The 23,868-nt window shown below is 56.4% G+C and overlaps 3 protein-coding genes across 3 annotated transcripts; all 3 read right to left on the bottom strand.

Annotated features, from left to right (window-relative positions):
• Positions 1-460: 460 nt before the first annotated feature.
• On the bottom strand, positions 461-9,615 carry LOC308177991 (protocadherin alpha-2-like). The gene is given in 2 exon segments (XM_080555952.1): positions 461-1,387; positions 1,389-9,615. Coding segments are annotated over 2 exon segments (2,574 nt in total). The 5' UTR covers positions 3,884-9,615; the 3' UTR covers positions 461-1,308.
• A 56-nt stretch (positions 9,616-9,671) lies between these two features.
• LOC308177999 (protocadherin alpha-2-like) lies at positions 9,672-18,906 on the bottom strand. The gene has a single exon (XM_080555960.1). The coding sequence runs from the start codon at positions 12,706-12,708 to the stop codon at positions 10,210-10,212; it is 2,499 nt and encodes an 832-aa protein (XP_080412086.1). The 5' UTR covers positions 12,709-18,906; the 3' UTR covers positions 9,672-10,209.
• A 155-nt stretch (positions 18,907-19,061) lies between these two features.
• LOC308177995 (protocadherin alpha-2-like) lies at positions 19,062-22,919 on the bottom strand. Its single transcript, XM_080555956.1, has one exon. The coding sequence runs from the start codon at positions 21,705-21,707 to the stop codon at positions 19,200-19,202; it is 2,508 nt and encodes an 835-aa protein (XP_080412082.1). The 5' UTR covers positions 21,708-22,919; the 3' UTR covers positions 19,062-19,199.
• Positions 22,920-23,868: the final 949 nt, after the last annotated feature.

Below are 23,868 nucleotides of genomic sequence, written 5' to 3'. Positions count from 1 at the left end.
AATTAAAAAAGAAAAAAAAAAGTAAGAGGATTACACATAAGGGGATTGTAAGTCCATAAAACCAACAGCAGTAGAATACAAGAAGAACGAGTTGAACAAACACCAAAGGTGCTCCCCTATCTCATGTTCCATTACCAGCTCTCTGTGTGAAGGTGCAAGACTCCAACATTGCTGTATTGTGAGCATCAGACACCCCACCAACTGCATCCAGCTGTAATGAGCATGAGCTGGGCACAAGGAAACAATCACACCACATTCACCAGCACTCCAGGGACACAAGCGAGGCCGGTCACCGCAGAATGCATACAACTGGCACAGTCAGATCCTCTGAAGCCATTCTCAAACAAAACACCTTGGTTCGTGCTTCAAACCAGTTTCCTTCTTGCCTTGACCTCTGGCTGTGCTCTTCTACCTCTGTACTCCAAAGCACTCTGGCGGCATACTCATAAAGTGTCACCTTCGTCATTGCTTCTTGACAGGACAATCAAAACACACAAAGTTCTCAACAAGAACAAAAACAAAACAGAGCACAATGACAATAGCAGGCTTGTCATTCAGCTACTTAAAGGGCTTTCAATAGTGCCTGATGGACAGTCACCACCAGACTGACTCTTCCTGTCTTGCAGTCCTTCAACAGTCTCAAGCAGAAATGCTTCAAACCAGTGACCAACAGGACTTGCAGAGACCATGTTGTGACAGCTCTAATGAAAATTGGCTGTGATTTCATTCTCTCTGAGAAAAACTCAGATACTGAACAGCTGCTTTCAATAAGATGTCCCAAAGCAAGAGATGAGGAGATCTTGGAGATAAAATACAACGATGCAAAAGCCACCATCAGCTGATTACAGACAGTAATACGCTGCCTGTACCACAATAATAGGACCAGGCATACATGGCCACAACTAGAACCAGTTGAACAGACACCAACGGTGCTCACCTGCACCATGTCCCTTTGTAACAGTGTGTGAGAAGAAATAAGACATCAATATTCAGGTACCATAGGTATCAGACATAACGCATGAAGAGATGACTTCACAGCTGACCCTGTACAGCATGAGAGGTTTCTAGAAGGGCCCTGACCTGGCAGCAGGAGCGGGGCTCTGAACACAACAGCCCACGACAGGACCCGCGCTGGGGCACAGACCCAGACCACAGCTCTGTCAGCAATCGCAGCTCGAGCACCTGACGAGCACCGAGCGGCCGCGGGCCCGGGGGTTGCGCCCGGCTGCCACAACCCCCTCGAGGGGGCGGCTAGGAGCAGGGGAAGGAGCAGGGACAGGTAAGGTTAGGCAGAGGAAGAGGACAAGACTAAAGAGCGAGGACACAGGCAATGAAGAAGGAAAAGACGAGGGAGAGAAAGCGGGCAAGATTAAGGGGCGAGAGGAGGGCGAGTGGCACTGACCGTGTCCAGGAGAGCGGGCGGCTCCTGCGGCGGCTCCTTCGGCGCGGGGCCGGGCGGCGGCGGGCAGTTGGGGCTGAAAACCATCAGGTCGCTCTTGCCCGCGCCGTCCGCCACGCACAGGCTCCGGCTCTGGCGCTGCGAGTACGACCAGCTGCCCACCTCGCTGGCGCACACCAGCGTCGCCGGCCCGGGCCCCGCCAGCACGGCCGCCCGCGGCGCCCAGCGCGACGCCCCGTACAGCACCACCGCCAGCAGGAACAGGCTCGACACCGCGCAGATGGCCACCACCAGCCACACGTTCGTCGCCGACGCCGCCGCCGCCGCCGCCGCGCCGCCCTCCGCGCCCGCCGCCGGCCGCAGCCCCGCCCCCGCCGACACCGCCCCCGCCGCCGCCAGCGCCGCCTCGGCGCCCTCCACCAGCGACACGCTCAGCGTGGCCGTGGCCGAGCGCGACGGCTCCCCGTGGTCCCGCACCACGATCAGCAGCCTCTGCCGCGGGCCGTCCGCCTCCTCCAGCGCCCGCGCCGTGCTCACCTCGCCGCTGTACAGCCCCACGCGGAACGGGCCCTTGCCCCGCGGCTCCCACAGCTCGTAGCGCAGCCACGCGTTGTAGCCCGAGTCCGCGTCCACCGCGCGGATCTTCGCCACCACCTGCCCCGCCGGCGCCCCCCACGCCGCCCACGCCCACAGCGACCCCGCCGCCGCCGACGACGACGACGCCTCGCCCGCAGCCCAGGGCCCCGGCCCGCCGCCGGCAGGCGGGAGCAGCGCCGGCGCGTTGTCGTTCTCGTCCACCACGAAGAGCTGCACCGTGGCGTTGCCGCACAGCGGCGGCTCGCCCGCGTCCACCGCCCGCACCTCGAACTGCAGCACCTGCAGCTCCTCGTAGTCCAGGGGCTGCAGCGCCCACAGCCGCCCGCTCTCCGCGTCCACCGACACGTAGCTCGACGCCGGACGCCACCCCGGCCCCGACCCCGACCCCGACCCCGCGCCCGCGCCCGCGCCGCCCTCCGCCACCGAGTAGCTCACGCGCCCGTTGCCCGCCTCGTCCGGGTCCCGCGCCCACAGCCGCGCCAGCTCCGCGCCCGCCGCGTTGTTCTCCCGCGCCAGCACCGTGTACACGGCCTGCGCGAACGCCGGCGCGTTGTCGTTCACGTCCGACACCGGCACCCGCAGCCCGCGGCTGGCGCGCAGCGGCGGCGCCCCGCCGTCCTCCGCCCGCACCTCCACCTCGTACTCCGACACCCGCTCCCGGTCCAGCGCCTCCCGCAGCACCAGCGAGTACGAGCCCGCGAACGTCGCCACCAGCCCGAACGGCGACGGCGGCCACACCGCGCACCGCACCCGCCCGTTCGCCCCCGAGTCCCGGTCCGACACGCTCAGCAGCGCCACCACCGTCCCCACCGACGCGTCCTCGGCCACCGGCACCGACAGCTGCGTCACCCACACCTCGGGCGCGTTGTCGTTCACGTCCAACACCTCCAGCTCCACGCTGCAGTGTCCTGACAACGGGGGCGTCCCCTTGTCTCTCGCCTCAATGCGAAAGTCAAACACACTGACTTCTTCGAAGTCCAGGGGACCGACGAGTCGGATCTCGCCGGTGTGCGCATTAACGGAAATGAGATCTCTTCCACTCAGGGGAATAAAGTTGCTCGCGCTGTAAGTCACTTCACTGTTACTTCCCTCGTCCGGGTCCGTGGCACACACGCGCGCCAACAGTGTCCCCTCCTCTGCGTTCTCCAGCACCTGCACTTTATACACCGACTGGTTGAACTGGGGCGCGTTGTCGTTCGCATCCAGCACCGACACCACCAGCTCCACCGTGCCCGTCAGCGACGGCCTGCCCCCGTCTCTCGCCGTCAGCAACAGACGGTGCTCGGCCAACGACTCGCGGTCCAGAGATTTCTTTAATACAAGATAAGGAATGATATTCCGTTCATTCTCTTTTTCTAATTCCAGAGCGAAGTGTTCGCTGGGGCTGAGGGTATAGGAGAGCTGCGCGTTGGCTCCGATATCCGCATCCGACGCGCCCTCCAGCGGAAAGCGGGACCCCGGCATGGTATTTAATTCCGGGATGCTGAGGTTTTTGGTGGCGGCGGGGAAGAGCGGGGCATTGTCGTTGATGTCGGTGACCTCCACCTCCACGTGGAAGACGCGCAGCGGCCGCTCCAGCAGCACCTCCAGGCGCAGGGCGCAGGGCGCGCTCTTCCCGCACAGCTCCTCCCGGTCCAGCCGCGAGCTCACCACCAGCGCCCCGCTCGCCCCGCTCACCTCCACGCTCGCCCGCCGGCCCTGCGCCACCAGCCGCAGCCGCCGCGCCTCCGCCTCGCCCGCCTCCAGGCCCAGGTCCTGCGCCAGCCGACCCACCACCGTGCCGCCCTTGGCTTCCTCCGGCACCGAGTAGCGCACCTGCCCGCCGCCCAGCGCCCAGGCCGCCTGCAGCACCAGCACCCGCACCACGGCCCGCACGCACACCGCCATGGCCGCCGCCGCCGCCCGCGCCCCGCACGGCTCCCGCCGCCGCCGCCGCCGCTCTCCTGCCCGCCCCGCGCCGCTCCCCCCGCGCGCACAGCCGCCCTTCCCGCCGCCCCGGGGCGGAGCCGCCCTCCCGCCGCTCCCGCGCCGTTCCTGAGCCTGCAGCGACACCGTGTGCTCCGCCGCCTCACTCGCGCCCGCCGCCGCCAGCACGGCAGCGACGCCGCCCCCGCCTCGCGGGACGCCCCCGGCACTCGCGGGACGCCCCCGGCACTCGCGGGACACACCACGCCGACGGCGCCGCCACCGAGCCCAGCACAGGCCGAGACAGCAGCGCTAACGAGGGGGCAACAGCCCCGCAGCGCTGCGCTCCAGACGACGCTCCCCGCACACCGACCGGCTCCCAGCCCTGCACGCACCACGGCAATGGATGCTTCTGCTTGCTTGTTTGTTTCCTTCCTTTCTTTCTCGTCTATCTTCTCATTTTCTTCTCCTCCATTCTCTGCCTTGCTTGCTTTCCAGCTTGCTTTCTTACTTGCCTACATTCTTCTGGACGTCTACTTTCATTCTTTCTCTTCTTTCACTTCTTTCCTCCTTCCATCTTTGCTTCTTTGCTTCCTGCCCTTCCATTTCCTAAATTTCCCTCTTTTCCTAAATTTCCTATATTTCCTAAATATTCCTAATTCTCCTAAATTTCCTTTTCCTAAATTTCCTTTTCACTTCTTTCATTCCTTCCTTTCCTTCCTTCCCTGGCACTTTTTTCCTTTGTTTTTCTTCCATTCTCTTTCTTGCTTGGTTCTTGCTTGCTTCTTCCTTACTTCTTGCTTGCTTGCATTCTTCTCGATGTCTTCCTTCCTTCCTTCTTTTTCTTTTTCTTTTTCTTTCTTTCCTTTCTTTCATTCACTCCTTCTATCCATCTGCTTCTCCTCCTCTCCTCTTTACTATTCCTTATCTTCTTCCTCCTATTCATTTTTTCCTCCTTTATCAAAATGCTTTCCAAATGCCTGCACCACTCTTCCAATCAAGCTCAGATATGCTCTGAGGCAAGACCTCTTCTTCCTCTTCATCACTGCCTTCCATTCTGCTCTGTACAGCATCGCACAGCACTCATGAGGACCATGTCCCCCCAGGAACTTCTCTGATGAGCCACTGCACACCACAAGACGTGGATGCCCACTACAAACAGTCTCCAAGACCTCCATACAGCTCAGGTGAGTCACTCACTTTCACAAACTGCAACCTTTCATGACTGTCCTGCTGCCTGCTCACACTGAGGTGGGAAGCAGCAGGAAAGGAACAAGATCAGGCAGCAGGGCTCTGCTGCTCCAAAACTACAGCCATTACACAGGATATGTTCCCTCCACCCAACAAGAACATATTACAGTTATTAGCAAAAATTGTGCATTGCTCTCTTGAACACATCTTATTTGGGCAGGAGCCACTTACCTGTAGGATCAGTGCTTGCTTGTTTAGAAAAAGAAGCATTTCCATGACAGGAGAATTGCTTATAAAGAACAACTTTAATGAAAGTTATCAGAGATTTCTGGGGAAGCTGGATGGAAAAATTTCCTTCAGATGTGGGACACCTCTGAAATCACTGGACACCACACACTGCTCCCATACACTCGTTCACTTTTGGAATGAGCCCTGCTAGAAGAAACCCACCATCTCCACCAACACCAACTATGCAACACCTCCCCACACTGGGGGAAGTCAAGTGCACAAAGATTACACCCACCACATCATGCCTCTTTAGAAATTTCCTCTATTCATTACTCGAGGCAGACACCAGGGGAAGGAACTGTTGCCACTGAGAGAAACTGTTCTGTTGATGTCCACATATTCACCGGAAGGCTCCAAACCTACAGGCATTCCCCAGGCAATGTTGAGTCCATCCAACATAAAGGAAACACAACTAAACACATCTGTCTCTGAAACACATAGTTTTTGCATAGGAACAGCTTACCAGCAGCATCAGTGGTTTCTTGCTCAGAAAAAGGAATAGATTCATGGATGGAGAACTGGTTTAAAAGGGAAAGTCTCATTTAAAGTCTTCAGTGATTTCTAGGGAAGCTGGACTGTACAGAAGACATCAAGCTCAGCAAAAGCTCCTCAGTCATGGGAGAGTGTGAGGTGCTCCATGACACACAGCTATCACACAGGAAGCCATCGTGCAGGAGAGAAGAAAACCAAAGGATCCCATTCCCACTTCAGCAAAACACGAGCTTTGCCAACATCATGAACACGGAGAGCACTTCTTCCCCTCCTCCCCACTTTTTGGTCAATGCCACACTCTGGATTCCACCCAGCATCACCTTTTCCCACACACAAGGCTCATCTCCTACTCAGTATCATCCTGCCCATTGCCAAATGCCCACCCATTCTCTGTGCCGCTCAAAAAATCACTACCACAACACCCGAACGTTGCTCAACCCCACCGACACAATCCAACTCCAAACCCACCTCTGAGCATCACCCTCTGCAGAGCCTCGCCTGCTCCCACCACTGCCAGGCTCTTCCCCCTGCACAAACGGCACTCGCAAGGTTTTGCACTGGCTCTGCAATCTCAGTGTTAAACAGAGAAAGCTGGACTGATGGAAAATGTTTACAGCAGTTCCTGGTGGAGCCACCACTCCTCATGCTCAGGAACACAGGGGTCAAAGGCCATCTGCCAGACTGCTGCAAAGCCAGGCCTATGGTACAGAACAGTGAGATGAACGAAAACCAAGTGGGCAGACAAAAACAAAACTCTACACAGAACCTGGGGAGGCCCTGGAACACTGGGCCAGGGATTGACACAAATAGCCTTCCTTGGAGACAGACAGACCTTGACAGGATGAGGCTCTGACCAGCCTCATCTAAATGCAGTGTTCGTCCTGCTCTCAGCAAGGGAACCATGGATGTCCACGTGTCACCTTCAGCATGAGGTTCCTTAAGGTCCTCGGCACTCACTTCCACTGCAAAAAGGGAGGTCATCCCAGGAAAACATCAGCTTCCAGCAAGTTGCAAGCAAACACAAGGCAAAATCGCCCTGCTCAAGATCATCCTGGGAACATCCATAATGGCACAATCCTACTCAGTGCCACTGACATGTTCACCTCCACCAGATACCATACTTGCTCACCACAGCCCAAGGCTGACTCCAGCTTTTGCAGAACCTTCTCATCAATGAAAGCACCACAAAGAAAAATACAAACAGAATCACATAGACACTGTCTCCAGCACACCCTCTGCAGCTGACCCTTCCAGTTTTCAGTGCTTCAGCAATCTCAGATGCAAACATTACAGGTGGATTAGGAACACAATTTCTAAAGGTGATGGTGTGATAGCCCAAAAGGCAATGGGTGCTGATTTCAATTTGTTAACGAACACCCCAGATGTTGATGACACAAGTACTCTTACGGATGATGTCAACTTTATGCATGTATGTGTTACTTCTTGTTGCAATGAAGCATTCTGGGGCTTCTGAAGGGGGTGGCTGTGAATGCCAATGGATCACAGCAAGTTGGACACCGCATGTCAAAGCATTCCTCTAGGGGGAAAAATAAGGTCACAGCCAGGCAAAGAGGGAAGTACAATTGTTTCATGTGTCTCCGTGGAACACATTTCTTAGCAATTCAAAAACAACACAAGTGCATATGAATGACTTCCCAGTTGTCCAGTGGTTGTCTGTCAAGAAAAAAAAATAGATTCATGGATGCAGAATTGGTTTAAAAGGGACATTCTCATTCAAAGTTATCAGAGATGTCTAGGGAAACTGGACAGAACAGAAATCATCAAGCTTTGCAAAAGCTCCCCAATCATGGAAGAGTGTGTGGTGCTCCCCGCCACACAGCTATCACACGGGAAGTGAGAGGGACACCTGAAAGCCAATGACATTCTCTCAAGGACAACATCCACTCTCAACCAGCACCCACACTCACAGCCAACTGCTCAAGTGTCTGCTCTCTGGCAGCAGCCACAGCTCAGCAGACTATATGCCATCCACCTTAACCAGCATATTTGCAATGTGAAAGAAGTAAAACAACAGAGTGGGATGTTTTCATTACAGGACAGAAGAAAACCAAAGGATCTCATTCCACTTCATTGGACCACAAGGTCTGGATAACACTGAGAATACAGACAGCACTTCTTCCTGTCCCTCCAAAGAATACGAGCAGAGGAAAGATCTCGGGATGTTCTGAGACAACTCAAGCAGAAACATCATTAGTTGGAAAAGCTCAATGTTCAGGCAGACATGATTAAAGGCACCTATGGCAGATGTCTTCACAAGCAGGAACATCACAACAACAGGGAGGGAGGACATGCAGAACTCGACTACACAGGGCCCTCAGGAAGCTCACCCTTCTCCACACGTGCCCTTGATTTCTCCAGTCACTTGTTTGGATGCCTCCCCAGGTGCCATCCTACATAAATCATGCTGCCGTGCTCTCAGCTTACTCAAGCTTCCTCTATATGCAGGATGGGGATACACAGGGAAAACAAGAGGTAAAGCCTCCAAATACACAAAGCAAGGCAGACATTGGGCAGCATGAATAGTACGCTGCCTCTCATCCTCAGAAAGAGCTCACAGCTGAATTTCTGGAATTTCTAGCTTTACTGAATAGGATTAGAGGCAACAGGGAAAGGCTAAACTGCCTTTTCTCCTTTCATGGTAACTTCACTGTGAGAACCAAAGTGGAGCTGCTTACACAACGGACAGAGAAAACCCTCAAGTCCCAGTTGTCACCTTGCATCATGTCGCCTTCACAGGAGAATCAGGCAACAGGATGAAAGACTTTGGGGCATGAAACCACATCTGATATCAGCACACTCTGACCTCCGTAGCCCCAAAGGAAGTGAGTAGTGCCTGCTGAACTCTCACAGGCAGACAACTCTTCATGTCTTGAGCTCCTTCAGCCATCTCATCTCATCTCATCTTCTCCCAGCAGCAGGAGCAATGCTCTGCGCACTCCAGTCCTTTCAAAGCCCCTCTCTGGGGCACAGACATCAAGGGGCATAGAAAAAAAAAGTCCACACTGGTATGGCTTGCAAACAGCAGAGATCTGAAAATGGCAAGGTTATGGATCACATCAGGAAATGGCCAAGTCCCATTTAGTGCCATTGCCACATTCACCTCCACCTGATTACACACCTTCTCCTCTCACCCCAAAGGCTCACTCCACCATTCACAGACCCTTCCCATCAATAACAGCTCCAAAACCTGCAAAACCATGCCAATGGATTCCTACACATGGGGTCTGGCAGATTCTTTGAAAGAAAACAGAACAGTGTGTGACATGCCACTTCCCTGACCAGTAACATCACTCCACAGTCAGAAAAGCCCAAAGGCCCAAGTGTCACCTTCAGCATCTATTCTTGAGTGAACAATTAAAACACAGGAAGACAGAGGTCTCAAAAAAAACAACAGCAAACTGCAGAACAACAACAGCACACTCTGCATTCAGAGTCTTAAAAGGCAGTGAATACTGTCTGGTGGGATTTCACCACCAGACTGACTCCTCATGGCCTGCAGTCCTTCAGCAATCTTGTGCAGAAATGCTACACACCAGTAAACAACAGCATTTATGGAACCCATGTCATGATAGCTCCAATAAACATCCGCATTAATTGTATTCTCTTTGAGAAAAAGCTCAGATACTTAACAGTTAGCATAAGTAAGATGTTCCAAACCAGGAGCTGAGGAGAGCTTGGAGACGCAAACACAGAGATGCAAATGGTAAACTGACACCATCAGCTAATTAAAGACAATAGCCAGAATAGGACAAGGCATACATGGCCGCAACTAGAAGTCGAACAGGCACCAATGGTGCTCAGCTGCCACACATCCCATTTCAAACCATGGGTGAGAAGGAGCAAGACACCAATATCACTGTGTCATCAGCATCAGATAGATCTACTTTCCAGCATCATGCATGCAGAGAAGATTTCACAGCTAACCCCTCCACCACCACATCTTGACCAAAAGCATGAAGAAAACATTCATCGGCAAGTCTTCAGGTACTCTAGCTACACCAGAGGAAGGGCCCTGTCCCGGCAGCAGGAGGGGGGATCCGAGTACAGAGCCCTTGGCAGGACTCGCGCTGGGGCACAGACCCAGGCCACATGCAGCTTGAGCACCTGACGAACACCGAGCAGCCACGGGCCCCGGAGCTGCGCCCAGCTGCCAAACCCGCTTCGAGGGGGCAGGAGGCAGCGGGGGTGGGGTGGGGAGGTCGGGGGGAGGACGGAAACGGGGACCTAGAAGGTAAGGGAGAGGAAGAGGGCAAGATTAAAGAGCGAGGACACGGGCAATGAAGAAGGAAAAGATGAGGGAGAGAAAAAGGGCAGGATTAAGGGGCGAGAGGAGGGCGAGTGGCACTGACCGTGTCCAGGAGAGCGGGCGGCTCCTGCGGCGGCTCCTTCGGCGCGGGGCCGGGCGGCGGCGGGCAGTTGGGGCTGAAAACCATCAGGTCGCTCTTGCCCGCGCCGTCCGCCACGCACAGGCTCCGGCTCTGGCGCTGCGAGTACGACCAGCTGCCCACCTCGCTGGCGCACACCAGCGTCGCCGGCCCGGGCCCCGCCAGCACGGCCGCCCGCGGCGCCCAGCGCGACGCCCCGTACAGCACCACCGCCAGCAGGAACAGGCTCGACACCGCGCAGATGGCCACCACCAGCCACACGTTCGTCGCCGCCGCCGCCGCCGCCGCGCCGCCCTCCGCGCCCGCCGCCGGCCGCAGCCCCGCCCCCGCCGACACCGCCCCCGCCGCCGCCAGCGCCGCCTCGGCGCCCTCCACCAGCGACACGCTCAGCGTGGCCGTGGCCGAGCGCGACGGCTCCCCGTGGTCCCGCACCACGATCAGCAGCCTCTGCCGCGGGCCGTCCGCCTCCTCCAGCGCCCGCGCCGTGCTCACCTCGCCGCTGTACAGCCCCACGCGGAACGGGCCCTTGCCCCGCGGCTCCCACAGCTCGTAGCGCAGCCACGCGTTGTAGCCCGAGTCCGCGTCCACCGCGCGGATCTTCGCCACCACCTGCCCCGCCGGCGCCCCCCACGCCGCCCACGCCCACAGCGACCCCGACGACGACGACGCCGACGACGCCTCGCCCGCAGCCCAGGGCCCCGGCCCGCCGCCGGCAGGCGGGAGCAGCGCCGGCGCGTTGTCGTTCTCGTCCACCACGAAGAGCTGCACCGTGGCGTTGCCGCACAGTGGCGGCTCGCCCGCGTCCACCGCCCGCACCTCGAACTGCAGCACCTGCAGCTCCTCGTAGTCCAGGGGCTGCAGCGCCCACAGCCGCCCGCTCTCCGCGTCCACCGACACGTAGCTCGACGCCGGACGCCACCCCGGCCCCGACCCCGACCCCGACCCCGCGCCCGCGCCGCCCTCCGCCACCGAGTAGCTCACGCGCCCGTTGCCCGCCTCGTCCGGGTCCCGCGCCCACAGCCGCGCCAGCTCCGCGCCCGCCGCGTTGTTCTCCCGCGCCAGCACCGTGTACACGGCCTGCGCGAACGCCGGCGCGTTGTCGTTCACGTCCGACACCGGCACCCGCAGCCCGCGGCTGGCGCGCAGCGGCGGCGCCCCGCCGTCCTCCGCCCGCACCTCCACCTCGTACTCCGACACCCGCTCCCGGTCCAGCGCCTCCCGCAGCACCAGCGAGTACGAGCCCGCGAACGTCGCCACCAGCCCGAACGGCGACGGCGGCCACACCGCGCACCGCACCCGCCCGTTCGCCCCCGAGTCCCGGTCCGACACGCTCAGCAGCGCCACCACCGTCCCCACCGACGCGTCCTCGGCCACCGGCACCGACAGCGACGTCACCCACACCTCGGGCGCGTTGTCGTTCACGTCCAACACCTCCACCACCACCTTGCAGTGCCCCGACAACGGGGGCGTCCCCTTGTCTTGCGCCTTCACGTGTAGCTCGTATAAAGGCACTGTCTCAAAATCTAGTGGTCCCGTCAGTCGGATTTCACCGCTCTTTGCATCAATGCGGAAAACGTCGGAGGCAGATGATGGATTAGAGTTACCAATCTTGTATGTCAGTTCCCGATTCATTCCCTCGTCCGGGTCGGTGGCGCCCACCCGCGCCACCAATGTCCCTTCTGAGGCATCTTCAGACAAACGCGCGTTGTACACCGACTGGTTGAACTGGGGCGCGTTGTCGTTCACATCCAGCACCAACACCACCAGCTCCACCGTGCCCGTCAGCGACGGCCTGCCCCCGTCACTCGCCGTCAGCAACAGACGGTGCTCGGCCAGCGACTCGCGGTCCAGAGATTTCTTTAATACAAGAAAAAGGGATTTACTGCGTAAGTCACTATTTTCTTCCTCTATTCCGAAGTGCTCGCTGGGGCTGAGGGTATAGGAGAGCTGCGCGTTGGCTCCGATATCCGCATCTGACGCGCCCTCCAGCGGGAAACGGGAACCGGGAGGCGAGTTTTCCGATAAACTGAGGTTTACCAGAGCGGCGGGGAAGAGCGGGGCATTGTCGTTGATGTCGGTGACCTCCACCTCCACGTGGAAGACGCGCAGCGGCCGCTCCAGCAGCACCTCCAGGCGCAGGGCGCAGGGCGCGCTCTTCCCGCACAGCTCCTCCCGGTCCAGCCGCGAGCTCACCACCAGCGCCCCGCTCGCCCCGCTCACCTCCACGCTCGCCCGCCGGCCCTGCGCCACCAGCCGCAGCCGCCGCGCCTCCGCCTCGCCCGCCTCCAGGCCCAGGTCCTGCGCCAGCCGACCCACCACCGTGCCGCCCTTGGCTTCCTCCGGCACCGAGTAGCGCACCTGCCCGCCGCCCAGCGCCCAGGCCGCCTGCAGCACCAGCACCCGCACCACGGCCCGCACGCACACCGCCATGGCCGCCGCCGCCGCCCGCGCCCCGCACGGCTCCCGCCGCCGCCGCCGCCGCTCTCCTGCCCGCCCCGCGCCGCTCCCCCCGCGCGCACAGCCGCCCTTCCCGCCGCCCCGGGGCGGAGCCGCCCTCCCGCCGCTCCCGCGCCGTTCCTGAGCCTGCAGCGACACCGTGTGCTCCGCCGCCTCACTCGCGCCCGCCGCCGCCAGCACGGCAGCGACGCCGCCCCCGCCTCGCGGGACGCCCCCGGCACTCGCGGGACGCCCCCGGCACTCGCGGGACACACCACGCCGACGGCGCCGCCACCGAGCCCAGCACAGGCCGAGACAGCAGCGCTAACGAGGGGGCAACAGCCCCGCAGCGCTGCGCTCCACACGACGCTCTCCGCACACCGACCGGCTCCCAGCCCTGCACGCACCACGCCGACGGACGCTCCTCCTTGCTTGCTTGCTTCCTTCCTTTCTTTCTCGTCTCTCTCCTCCTTTCCTTCTCCTCCATTCTCTGCCTTGCTTGCTTTCCAGCTTGCTTTCTTACTTGCCTACATTCTTCTGGACGTCTACTTTCATTCTTTCTCTTCTTTCACTTCTTTCCTCCTTCCATCTTTGCTTCTTTGCTTCCTTCCCTTCCATTTCCTAAATTTCCTTCTTTTCCTAAATTTCCTATATTTTCTAAATATTCCTAATTTTCCTAAATTTACTTTTCACTTCTTTCATTCCTTCCTTTCCTTCCTTCCCTGGCGCTTTTCTCCTTTGTTTCTCTTCCATTCTCTTTCTTGCTTGGTTCTTGCTTGCTTCTTCCTTGCTTCTTGCTTGCTTGCATTCTTCTTGATGTCTTCTTTCTTTCTTTCTTTCTTTCCTTCCTTCCTTCCTTCCTTCATCTTTCTCTTAGATTTCTTCATTTGTTCTCTACCTGTCTTCCTGTTTCTTGTTTTGTCCTTTCAGCGCCTTCTTTCCTTTTCTTTTATTTCTTTCATACTTTTAGTTCCTTCTTACCTTTTCTCTTACTACTTTGATTCATCATACATGTTTCTTCATGTTTCCTTTCTTTCATTCACTCCTTCTATCCATCTGCTTCTCTTCCTCTCCTCTTTACTATTCCTGATCTTCCTCCTCTTCTTTTTTTTTCCTCCTTTATCACAATGCTTTTCAAATGCCTGCACCACTCTTCCAATCAAGCTCAGACATGCTCTGAGGCAAGAACTCTTCTTCCTCGTCGTCACCGCCTTCCATTCTGCTCTGTACAGCATCCCTTAGCACTCATGAGGACCATGTCCCCCCAGGAATTTCTCTGATGAGCCACTGCACACCAGAGGACGTGGATGCCCACTGCCAACAGTCTCCAAGACCTCCATACAGCTCAGGTGAGTCTTTCACTCACTTTCACAAACTGCAACCTTTCATGACTGTCCTGCTGCCTGCTCACACCGAGGTGGGAAGCAACAGGAAAGGAACAAGATCAGGCAGCAGGGCTCTGCTGCTCCAAAACTACAGCCATTACCCAGGATACATTCCCTCCACCCAACAAGAACATATTACAGTTATTAGCAAAAATTGTGCATTGCTCTCTTGAACACATCTTATTTGGGCAGGAGCCACTTACCTGTAGGATCAGTGCTTGCTTGTTTAGAAAAAGAAGCATTTCCATGACAGGAGAATTGCTTATAAAGAACAATTTCAATGAAAGTTTTCAGAGATTTCTGGGGAAGCTGGATAGAAAAATTTCCTTCAGATGTGGGACACCTCTGAAATCAGTGGACACCACGCACTGCTCCCATACACTCATTCACTTTTTGGAATGAGCCCTGCTAGAAAAAACCCACCATCTCCACCAACACCAGCTATGCTAGTACAAAGACTGGGAGGAAGGCAAGTGCACAAAGATTACACCTACACCATCATGTCTCCTCAGAAATTTCCTCTATTTCTGACACCAGGCAGAGACCAGGGGAAGGAACTGTTGCCACTGGGAGAAACTGCTCTCCCCATTGGCGTCCACATATTACCCAGAAGGCTCCAAACCTACAGGCATTCCCCAGGCAATGTTCAGTCCATCCAACATAAAGGGAACACAACTAAACAGCAAAAAATACATACACCTGTCTCTCAAACACATACTTTTCGCATATGAACAACTTACCAGCAGCATCAGCGGTTGCATGCTCAGAAAAAGTAACAGATTCATGGATGGATAACTGGTTTCAAAGAGAAATTTTCATTTAAAATCTTCCGTGATTTCTAGGGAAGCTGGGCTGAAGAGAAATCATCAAGATTAGCAAAAGCTCCCCAGTCACGGGAGAGTGTGATGTACTCCCTGACACACAGCTATCACACAGGAAGCCATCATACCGGAGAAAAAAAAAAAAAAAAAAAACAAAGGCTCCCATTCCAGCTCATTGAAACACAAGATTTGCCAACAGCGTAAACATGGAGAGCACTTCTTCCCCTCCTCCCCACTTCTTGGCAAAGGCCACACTCTGGCTTCCACCCAGCATCTCCATTTCCCACAAAAAAAGGTTCTTTTCCTACACAACACCATCCTGTCCATTGCAAAATGCTCACTCCTTCTCCGTGCCGTTCACAAAATCACTGCCACAACACCTGAACAATGTTCCACCCCACAGACAGCATCCAGCTCCAAACCCACCTCTGAGCATCACCCTCTGCAGAACCTCGCCTTCTCCCACCACCGCCAGGCTCTTCCCCCTGCACAAATGGCACTCTCAAGGCTTTGCACTGGCTCTGCAATCTCAGAGTGAAATGGAGAAAGCTGGACCGATGGACAACATTTACAGCAGCTTCTGATGGAGCAGCCACTCCTCATGCTCAGGAACACAGGAGTCAAAGGCCATCTGCCAGACTGCTGCAAATCCAGGCCTATGGTACAGAACAGTGAGATGAACGAAAACCAAGTGGCCAAACAAAAACAAAACTCCACACATAACCTGGGGAGGCCCTGGAATACCAGCCCAAAGAGTGATGCAAATAGTCTTCCTTGGAGACAGACATAACTTGACAGGCTGAAGCCCTGATCAGCTTCATCGAAATGCAGTGTTCATCCTGCTCTCAGCAAGGGAACCACGGATGTCCACGTGTCACCTTCAACACAAGCTACCTTAAGGTCCCCGGCATTCACTTCCACTGCAAAAAGGGAGGTCATCCCAGGAAAACATCAGCTTCCAACAAGTTGCCAGCAAACACAAGATCGCCCTGCTCAAGATCACCAGATCACCATAGGAACATCAGGAATGGCCCAGTCCTACTCAGCGCCACTGACATGTTCACCTCCAGCAGATACCACACTTGCTCGCCACACCCCAAGGCTGATTCCAACTCTTGCAGAACCTTCCCATCAATGAAAGCACCACAAAGAAACATACAAACAGAATCACATAGACACTGTCTCCAGCACACTCTGCATTTGACCATTCCAGTTTTCTGTGCTTCATTAATCTCAGATGCAAACATTACAGGGGGATGAGCAACACGATTTCTAAAGGTGATGGTGTGACAGCCCAAAAGGCAAAAGGTGCTCATTTCATTTTGTGAAAGAACACCCCAGATGTTGACAAGCAAAGCACTCTTATGGATAACATCAACTCTATTCATGCATGTGTTACATCTTCCAATGAAACATTCTGGGGATTTTGAAGGGGCTGGCTGTGAATGCCAATGTTGAAAGCACATGAAATCAGGACACCGTATGTCAAACCATCTCTCTGGTCAGGAACAAAAGGCCACAATCAGGCAAAGATGAGAGTACAGTTGTTTCATGTGCCTCAATGGAATGCATTTCTGAGTAATGTCTCAACATCACAACACCAGCAGCTCTACAGTCTCAGGCATCCTTCTGGAACCACACATGGCAAGAAGATTTCACAAGGTCTCCAAACAAAAAAAACAACAACCAACCAACCAAAGACATTTTCCTTAGAAAGGTTTCAAGGGCACACTGAATGACAAAGAATAGTGCCTGCAGGATCACCATCACCACCCTTCATGTCTTGAACTCCTTCAGCAATCTCAGGTGTAAATGCTGCACAACAAAAAGAAACAGCATTTGTGGAGCTCATGTCATGACAGCTCGAAGCAAAATCGGTATTGGTTTTATTCTGTCAGAGAAAACCTCAGATACTGAACAACTAGCCTCAGTAAGATGTTCCAAACCAGGAGCTGAGGACCTCTTGGATGCACGCCAACAGAGATGTGAAAATTAAAAAAGAAAAAAAATAATAATACGGGGATTACACATAAGGGGATTGTAAGTCCATAAAACCAACAGCAATGGAATACAAGAAGAACGAGTTGAACAAACACCAAAGGTACTCCCCTATCTCATGTTCCATTACCAGCTCTCTGTGTGAAGGTGCAAAACTCCAACATTGCTGTATCGTGAGCATCAGACACCCCACCAACTGCACCCAGCTGTAATGAACATGAGCTGGGCACAAGGAAACAATCACACCACATTTACCAGCACTCCAAGGACACAAGCGAGGCCGGTCACCGCAGAATGCATACAACTGGCACAGTCAGATCTTCTGAAGTCATCCACAAACAGAACACCCTGACTGATGCACAAAACCAGTTTCTTTCTTGCCCTGACCTCTGGCTGTGCTCTTCTACCTCTGTATTGCAAAGCAGTAAGTGGCATACTCATAAAGGGAAAAAGTATAACATGGTTTCAGATGCATCTTCCCCTTTACAAACTACTTTCTGGTGGTAAAGAGAGTGAAAAAGTCGGTATATTTTCAAAGAGCATAAAAAGAGATGGGGGACACAAGCATGGCTTGTAGAGAGCGGAGACATGGTGATCACAAGCAACTGCAACTCTACACAGAATCCATGCAACAGCAGCATAGGGAGGGAGTCAAAATACCTTCCCCTGACATATTCTGACCCGCACAAGACATGCCCTCTGCAACCTCATCTAACGCAACTCCAGCCCTCCACACGAGGACAACACATCCCTGCCTCAAGGGAAATCACCCACTCCACTTCCTGGTCCACTTCTCTGCGATGCCTGAAGCTTTTCCTTCTCATCCAACATGTCCCAGAGGAGAAAGAGAAATTCACAACTAATGAAAGGCAATATACACACTAGGCGTATACCTCAAATGACATGCAGACCATTTCAACACCACATACTGTCTCAAGTTAAGGAAGAGCTTCAAATCCTGTCTCTTGGAGTCTACGAAAGGGTCTTCCACAGCAACACTCTTGGACGATTCTTCCTTAGGCTTTGCTTTAGACACCCATGATCCACCATTCTGGGACGTGTGTTCTTAACACAAGTACGCATCTCTCCATCCTGTGTTATGACATGCAATGCAGACTTGATTTCCTTTTCAAGTTCATGGTTCACATCAGGAAATTACCAGGTCCCATTCACTGCCATTGCCACATTCATCTCTACCTGATTACATTTTTTCCCTTCCCACCCCCATGGATCACTTCAGATTTCACAGACCCTTCCCATCAATCACAGCTACAAAAATGCAAAATATTCCAATGATACCAAATGCACAATGTCTCGCAGACTCTTTGTAATAACGTCTAAGCAGGGCTGTGTGTGACATGCCACTTCCCTAACAAGGAATACAAATCCACAGTCAGAAAAGCCCAAAGACCCAAGTGTCACCTTCGTCATTGCTTCTTGACAGGACAATCAAAACACACAAAGACAAAGTTCTCAACAAGAACAAAAACAATATACAAAAAATCGACACCAGCAGGCTCGGCATTCAGCTACTTAAATGGCTTTCAATAGTGCCTGCTGCACAGTCACCACCACATCGACTCTTCCTGGCCTGCAGTCCTTCAACATTCTCGAGCAGAAATGCTTCAAACCAGTGACCAACAGGACTTGCAGAGACCATGTTGTGACAGATCTAATGAAAACAGGCACTGATTTCATTCTCTATGAGAAAAACTCAGATACTGAACAGCTAGCCTCAATAAGATGTTCGAAAGCAGGAGATGAGGAGATCTTGGAGACACAAATACAGAGATGCCAATGCCATCATCAGCTGATTACAGACAGTAGCACAGTAATAGGACCAGGCATACATGGCCACAACTAGAACAAGTTGAACAGACACCAACGGTGCTCACCTGCACCATGTCCCTTTGTAACAGTGTGTGAGAAGGAAAGACATCAATATTCAGGTACCATAGGTATCAGACATAACGCATGAAGAGATGACTTCACAGCTGACCCTGTACAGCACAAGAGGTTTCTAGAAGGGCCCTGTCCTGGCAGCAGGAGCGGGGCTCCGAGCACAACAGCCCTTGGCAGGACCCGCGCTGGGGCACAGACCCAGGCCACAGCGCTGTCGGAAGTCGCAGCTCGAGCACCTGACGAGCACCGAGCGGCCGCGGGCCTGGGGGTTGCGCCCGGCTGCCACAACCCCCTCGAGGGGGCAGGCGGGAGCAGGAACGAGGAAGGAGCAGAAGAGAGCGAGGAAAAGATTTTAAAGGGCAAGGAAAAGGGAGAAAGATTAAAGGGCAAGAGGAGGGCGAGTGGCACTGACCGTGTCCAGGAGAGCGGGCGGCTCCTGCGGCGGCTCCTTCGGCGCGGGGCCGGGCGGCGGCGGGCAGTTGGGGCTGAAAACCATCAGGTCGCTCTTGCCCGCGCCGTCCGCCACGCACAGGCTCCGGCTCTGGCGCTGCGAGTACGACCAGCTGCCCACCTCGCTGGCGCACACCAGCGTCGCCGGCCCGGGCCCCGCCAGCACGGCCGCCCGCGGCGCCCAGCGCGACGCCCCGTACAGCACCACCGCCAGCAGGAACAGGCTCGACACCGCGCAGATGGCCACCACCAGCCACACGTTCGTCGCCGACGCCGCCGCCGCCGCCGCCGCGCCGCCCTCCGCGCCCGCCGCCGGCCGCAGCCCCGCCCCCGCCGACACCGCCCCCGCCGCCGCCAGCGCCGCCTCGGCGCCCTCCACCAGCGACACGCTCAGCGTGGCCGTGGCCGAGCGCGACGGCTCCCCGTGGTCCCGCACCACGATCAGCAGCCTCTGCCGCGGGCCGTCCGCCTCCTCCAGCGCCCGCGCCGTGCTCACCTCGCCGCTGTACAGCCCCACGCGGAACGGGCCCTTGCCCCGCGGCTCCCACAGCTCGTAGCGCAGCCACGCGTTGTAGCCCGAGTCCGCGTCCACCGCGCGGATCTTCGCCACCACCTGCCCCGCCGGCGCCCCCCACGCCGCCCACGCCCACAGCGACCCCGCCGACGACGACGACGACGACGCCTCGCCCGCAGCCCAGGGCCCCGGCCCGCCGCCGGCAGGCGGGAGCAGCGCCGGCGCGTTGTCGTTCTCGTCCACCACGAAGAGCTGCACCGTGGCGTTGCCGCACAGCGGCGGCTCGCCCGCGTCCACCGCCCGCACCTCGAACTGCAGCACCTGCAGCTCCTCGTAGTCCAGGGGCTGCAGCGCCCACAGCCGCCCGCTCTCCGCGTCCACCGACACGTAGCTCGACGCCGGACGCCACCCCGGCCCCGACCCCGACCCCGCGCCCGCGCCCGCGCCGCCCTCCGCCACCGAGTAGCTCACGCGCCCGTTGCCCGCCTCGTCCGGGTCCCGCGCCCACAGCCGCGCCAGCTCCGCGCCCGCCGCGTTGTTCTCCCGCGCCAGCACCGTGTACACGGCCTGCGCGAACGCCGGCGCGTTGTCGTTCACGTCCGACACCGGCACCCGCAGCCCGCGGCTGGCGCGCAGCGGCGGCGCCCCGCCGTCCTCCGCCCGCACCTCCACCTCGTACTCCGACACCCGCTCCCGGTCCAGCGCCTCCCGCAGCACCAGCGAGTACGAGCCCGCGAACGTCGCCACCAGCCCGAACGGCGACGGCGGCCACACCGCGCACCGCACCCGCCCGTTCGCCCCCGAGTCCCGGTCCGACACGCTCAGCAGCGCCACCACCGTCCCCACCGACGCGTCCTCGGCCACCGGCACCGACAGCGACGTCACCCACACCTCGGGCGCGTTGTCGTTCACGTCCAACACCTCCACCACCACCTCGCAGTGCCCCGACAACGGAGGAACGCCCTTGTCTCTCGCCGCGATTTGTAACTCGTATAAGCGCACTTCTTCAAAGTCCAGGGGGCCCCGCAGAAGGATCTCCCCCGTCTGCGGATCAATGCTGAAGACATCTCTCTTGGCAGCAGGAACTGAACTGACGATGCTGAAGGAAAATTCGTGATTAATTCCCTCGTCCGGGTCTGTGGCACCCACGTGTGCCACGAGAGTCCCCTCCGCCGAGTTTTCTGGCAGCCGCACTTTATACACCGACTGGTTGAACTGGGGCGCGTTGTCATTCGCATCCAGCACCGACACCACCAGCTCCACCGTGCCCGTCAGCGACGGCCTGCCCCCGTCACTCGCCGTCAGCAACAGACGGTGCTCGGCCAGAGACTCGCGGTCCAGACCTTTCGTCAGCACCAGGAACAGCGACTTCCTACCATCATCTGAAGATTTCACGTCCAGAGCGAAGTGCTCGCTGGGGCTGAGAGTATAGGAGAGCTGCGCGTTGGCTCCGATATCCGCATCCGACGCGCCCTCCAGCGGAAAGCGGGACCCCGGCAACGTCGTTAATTCCGCGATGCTGAGGTTTTTGGTGGCGGCGGGGAAGAGCGGGGCATTGTCGTTGATGTCGGTGACCTCCACCTCCACGTGGAAGACGCGCAGCGGCCGCTCCAGCAGCACCTCCAGGCGCAGGGCGCAGGGCGCGCTCTTCCCGCACAGCTCCTCCCGGTCCAGCCGCGAGCTCACCACCAGCGCCCCGCTCGCCCCGCTCACCTCCACGCTCGCCCGCCGGCCCTGCGCCACCAGCCGCAGCCGCCGCGCCTCCGCCTCGCCCGCCTCCAGGCCCAGGTCCTGCGCCAGCCGACCCACCACCGTGCCGCCCTTGGCTTCCTCCGGCACCGAGTAGCGCACCTGCCCGCCGCCCAGCGCCCAGGCCGCCTGCAGCACCAGCACCCGCACCACGGCCCGCACGCACACCGCCATGGCCGCCGCCGCCGCCCGCGCCCCGCACGGCTCCCGCCGCCGCCGCCGCCGCTCTCCTGCCCGCCCCGCGCCGCTCCCCCCGCGCGCACAGCCGCCCTTCCCGCCGCCCCGGGGCGGAGCCGCCCTCCCGCCGCTCCCGCGCCGTTCCTGAGCCTGCAGCGACACCGTGTGCTCCGCCGCCTCACTCGCGCCCGCCGCCGCCAGCACGGCAGCGACGCCGCCCCCGCCTCGCGGGACGCCCCCGGCACTCGCGGGACGCCCCCGGCACTCGCGGGACACACCACGCCGACGGCGCCGCCACCGAGCCCAGCACAGGCCGAGACAGCAGCGCTAACGAGGGGGCAACAGCCCCGCAGCGCTGCGCTCCACACGACGCTCCCCGCACACCGACCGGCTCCCAGCCCTGCACGCACCACGCCGACGGACGCTCCTCTTCCTCACTTGCTTGTTTTTCCTGTCTTCCTCCTACTTTGCTTCTTCTCCATTGTCTGTCTTGGTTGCTTTCTTGCTTCCCTAATTTCTTGTGAACGTCTTCTTTCCTTCTTTCACTAGCATCCAACTTTCATTTCTTTCCTCTATCCGGCTTTGCTTCTTTGCTTCCTTCCTTTCCGTATTTTCCTAAATTTCCTTCCTTTCATTTCTTTCTTGCTTCCTTTCCTTCCTTCCCTGGCTCTTCCCTCCTTTGTTTCTCTTCCACTCTCTGTCTTGCTTGCTTCTTGCTTGCCTGCATTCTTCTCGACTTCTTTCTTCTCTCTTTCTTTCTCAGATTATTTCTTCATTTGTTCTCTACCTCTCTTCCAGTTCCTTCATTCTTTCAGTTCCTTATTTCCTTTTCTCTTACTTATTTCATTCATCCTACAGTTTCTTCATGCTTCCTTCCTTTCCTTCACTCCTTCTATACATCTGCTTCTCCTCCTCTTCTCTTTACTTTTCCTTTTCTTCTACCTCCTCTTCATTTTTTTCCTCCTTTATCAAAATGCTTTCCAAATGCCTGCACCTCTCTTCCAAGCTAGCTCAGACATGCTCTGAGGCAAAACCTCTTCTTTCTCTTCCTTGCCGCCTTCCATTCTGCTCTGTACAGCTTCCCTTAGCACTCATGAGGACCATGTCTCCCCAGGAATTTCTCTGATGAGCCACCGCACACCAGACGACCTGGATGCCCACTTCAAACAGGCTCCAAGACCTCCATATAGCTCAGGTGAGTCTTTCACTCATTTTTTTTAACAGAAAAAAATACATACATCTGTCTCTCAAACATTTTTTTTTTTTGAATATGAACAACTTACGGGCAGCATCAGTGGTTGCTTGCTCAGAAAAATGAATAGATTCATGCATGGATGTTGTGGTTTAACCCGGCTGGCAGCTAAACACCACACAGCCGTTCGCTCACCCTCCCCCCTCCCTCTCTGGGATGGGGGAGAGAAACGGGAAAGTGAAGCCGGTGAGTTGAGATAAAGACAGTTTATTAAGACAGGAATATAATAATAACAATAACAATAATAATAATAATAGTGATAATGATAATGGTATTAATAATAATAATGTGTAAGAAAACAAGTGATGCACAATGCAATTGCTCACCACCCGCTGACCGATGCCCAGCCTATCCCCGAGCAGCCGACCCCCCACCCCGGCCAGCCACCCCTATATATTGTTTAGCATGACGTCAGATGGTATGGAATACCCCTTTGGCCAGTTTGGGTCAGCTGTCCTGGGTCTGTCCCCTCCCAGCTCCTGCTGCACCCCCAGCCTGCTCGCTGGCAGGACAGAGCGAGAAGCCAAAAAGTCCTTGGCCTGGTGTAAACACTGCTCTGCAACAATTAAAACATCAGCATGTTATCAGCGCTCTTCTCATCCTAATCCAAAACATAGCACCCTACCAGCTACTATGAGGGAAAATTAACTCTGTCCTAACTGGAACCAGGACAATGGAGAACTGGTTTAAAAGGGAAATTCTCATTTAAAGTCTTCAGTGATTTCTAGGGAAGCTGGACTGAACAGAAATCATCGAGCTTAGCAAAAGCTCCTCAGACGTGGGAGAGTGTGAGGTGCTCCATGACACACAGCTATCACACAGGAAGCCATCATGCAGGACAGAATAAAACCAAAGGATCCCATTCCCCTTCATCGAAACACAACCTTTTCCAACATCATAAACACA

The sequence above is a fragment of the Anser brachyrhynchus genome (assembly GCF_964034855.1).
Source record: "Anser brachyrhynchus genome assembly, chromosome: 14".
Taxonomy (NCBI): domain Eukaryota; kingdom Metazoa; phylum Chordata; class Aves; order Anseriformes; family Anatidae; genus Anser; species Anser brachyrhynchus.
This window is presented reverse-complemented; position numbering and strand designations above follow the sequence as displayed.

Excerpts from the sequence above, each read along its gene's own strand:
- LOC308177999 (XM_080555960.1), bottom strand. The coding sequence starts at position 12,708 with ATGGCGGTGTGCGTGCGGGCCGTGGTGCGGGTGCTGGTGCTGCAGGCG.
- LOC308177995 (XM_080555956.1), bottom strand. The coding sequence starts at position 21,707 with ATGGCGGTGTGCGTGCGGGCCGTGGTGCGGGTGCTGGTGCTGCAGGCG.